Source organism: Papaver somniferum, chromosome 7 (assembly GCF_003573695.1).
Source record: "Papaver somniferum cultivar HN1 chromosome 7, ASM357369v1, whole genome shotgun sequence".
Taxonomy (NCBI): domain Eukaryota; kingdom Viridiplantae; phylum Streptophyta; class Magnoliopsida; order Ranunculales; family Papaveraceae; genus Papaver; species Papaver somniferum.
The window spans coordinates 228,850,912-228,853,930 of NC_039364.1; the positions used below are offsets into that span (position 1 = coordinate 228,850,912).

The 3,019-nt window shown below is 40.3% G+C and overlaps 1 protein-coding gene across 1 annotated transcript; it reads left to right on the forward strand.

Moving 5' to 3' along the window:
* Nucleotides 1–430: 430 nt before the first annotated feature.
* LOC113296078 (outer envelope pore protein 16-3, chloroplastic/mitochondrial-like) lies at nt 431–1,307 on the forward strand. The gene is made up of 3 exons (XM_026544417.1): nt 431–463; nt 818–921; nt 1,019–1,307. Exons 1-3 carry the CDS (start codon nt 431–433, stop codon nt 1,305–1,307), a joined length of 426 nt encoding a protein of 141 aa, XP_026400202.1.
* The last annotated feature ends 1,712 nt before the right edge of the window (nt 1,308–3,019 follow it).

Here is a 3,019-nt window from a genome sequence, read left to right on the forward strand (position 1 = left end):
GATTAGTGAGGGGTAGATTAGGTAATACGTAAAATACTTAGATAAGGGGTGACCCTGAATTGATATCTGGATCCAGTTTTTGTCCTTTTCTTATATCCCCCAATTGTTTTTTTATCCCATAATTTCGCATTCAAATTTAGGCCATCGGGGTTAAAATGGTAACATAGCTCCGGCTGCTATTATAAATTTTACCAATTGCAGATATATACATTGTACGATGTAACAAAGTCTGGTACATGATTTTACTGGTAAGGTTTCACAAATAAAATTCTACAAAAGAGTGGAAGTTAGTTTCCAAAGAAATTTAGGGGCCAGTTGGTGAAAGGGGTCAAACATCAAGTGGGCATAGAAGTCCCGCCACTAATACAAAGTCCATCGCCACAAATACTCGAAATTCCCCGCCGTTTCTTCTTTCTTTATTCCACCGGAAATGGCTGTGCCGACGGACGACACTCCCGATAACGTAACAAATTTCGTTCAACTCTAAATTGCATTCTGAGCCAGCAAGGTTAGCTCATCACATGATTCACAAATTTTATTCATACATTTTCTTTCTATGAACCCATTAAATTGGTGAATTGTAGTTCGAGATTTGTGAGCTTAAGTTGTTTGTAGATTTTTCTAATAGAAGAAACATGTTTAAATTTCATATGGGTTGAAATCATTGTTGACAAAGTAGGTCAGCACATAAACACAGTTCTCATATACAGTCAGCACATAAACATTTCATGGCAGTTTTGGATTGTCAGCTTCAAGTTGCAGGCTCTTAGCTCATGCAATTTCACTAGTTACTAAATGATTCGGTGATGAAATTTAGAACAACTTCAAGGAAGATGACATAGACCCCCTCTCGAGAGCTTTGGATCCTTCAGAACAAATGTATTTGGAGGATGATACTACTCCAATGATGAAAACAATCAAGTGTGCAACTATGAAATTACTTTCAGGTACTATCTGGGGAACAATTTGAGCTACTTGGGCTGATGTTCCTGTGTTGAAAGAGGTGCTGCTCTTCCAGGTTTAAGGACCTTGAAAATGCCAGGAAATTATGGCCTGACTTTTGCTCCAACCGGAGAGGGTTATATAGGCGTGGACAACTTCTCAACTACGGAGAGAAGAGGAACTTGGTTGATTGTTCAGCTGGAGGTTTCACTGCTGTTCAAAGCAGGAGCATCCCAGCCGCCCTATCTGCAGGAGCTGCTGTGGCCGTAACTTCTACACTTTTGGATGCTGGTGGTCAAATAACAAGAACTGATAATGGGAAGGAGTATTCCATTCATTCACAGAATAATCAATACAATCTTTAAACAATATAGTCACAGCTTATGAACGGAAACTGAAAACTGTAGCAGCAGATTGATGTGATGAACAACTTTGAATCTCTAAGCGACAAAGCGGACAAGAATTGTTCTCCTGAAGCCAAGGTACAAGACAAACTTCATGAAAGATATGTGAGCACGGCATGTATCTAACCACTGTTCCAGCTTCAAACGTTTCCATACAAATAACACAAGCATTAGCATCAGAACTGTTCATCGCAGGGTTATCTCCACCACTTCCATAAGAATATCTTTCTCGTTTTAATCCTTCAATAGCAGACCTTGAGGCACCAACCTTTTCATTTTCATACCCATCTAGCGACAACGCCACAACCGTGTTCATATCATTATCGCCACTTGTAAATTCTTCATCACTTGTATATTCTTCTTCACTTTCCATGTCCGTATCTTCGTCGTCGATTATCCTTTCATCCCCATCATCAACGTCTTGATCATTGTTAACCTCAATAGTATCAACTTCCAGCTCTACATAAACTAAAAACGATCTAATAGCTCCTTCAGCAGTTTCAACAACAAACTTCGAAATCGACTCACGCGCATCTTCTGAACAGTCTCCATGAACTTGCAACTTATCAAACATACGCCATATTAGGCTCATATTATCCCAAAAAACACGCAAATTTCCGATTTTCGATTCTTCTTGGATGGATAGTTCTGAGTTATCAGGGAACCGCTTAACATTGATTTGAATAAGACCTTTTCTGTTATCAAGTTCTGGAGGTGGGCTCCGTTTTTTTAGACACCGTATGGTGACACTGACAGGCTTAGAAATCCTTTCCGCCATGATTAATCAGAATACCAGAGAGAGAAGCGCGAGGAGAGAAAAAAGATGAAGTTGTATGATAGAATATTTTTTTGGTATGTGTTCGGTTAAGAGGCTTTTGTACATATTTATAAGCGTTTGTAGTTGGAAATTTGGAAATCAGAGTTTGTAGTTCGCAATTTGGAAACTAGAGACTTGAGGAGAGGTGTGCAAGGAAATAGAAATCACAAAAGAGGAAATGGGCCTATTCAAATATTACCTTATTAGGCCCACGGAAGTGCGAGGAATGACGCTGTGGTCTATTCAAAACATGTTTCTGGATATTTTGTTAGTCAGTTTGAGTGCAATGGTGCAATCGTTTGTTGCCATAGGATGGATTCCCAGGGACTGGACGGAAGTGCGAGGAATGACGCTGTGGTCTTGCGTCTGTGTGAGAAGCATTCAAAGCAGCCGATTCAATTAGTGGAACAGCAGCGGAATTTATTCCTTGTTGCTCTTCTTCTTGGCGTACGAGGTTGTACAACTTAGCAGCCGATGGCAATGGTTCAGTGACTAGGAGTTGGCTTCGCAAGGCAGAGAATCGATCTTGAAGCCCCTGTAAAAACTCCATAGCACGATCTTGATTATGGTGTTCAATAATAGACTTACCAGCATGGCAAATACATGGTGTTGGAGGCCGAAAAGAATCCAATTGATCCCAAAGAGTTTTGAGCTGGGTGTAGTATTGAGCAACCGAATGATGCTCCTGTTTCAAGGTGGAAATCGATTGCTTGATTGTATATAATTTTGTGGCATTGGACTGAGCAAAACGACTCTTCAAGTCCATCCACATCTCATGAGCAGTGTCGAAGGACATTACACTACGACCAATTTCTGGTTCACAGGAATTACAAACCCAACTGCCAACAAGATCATC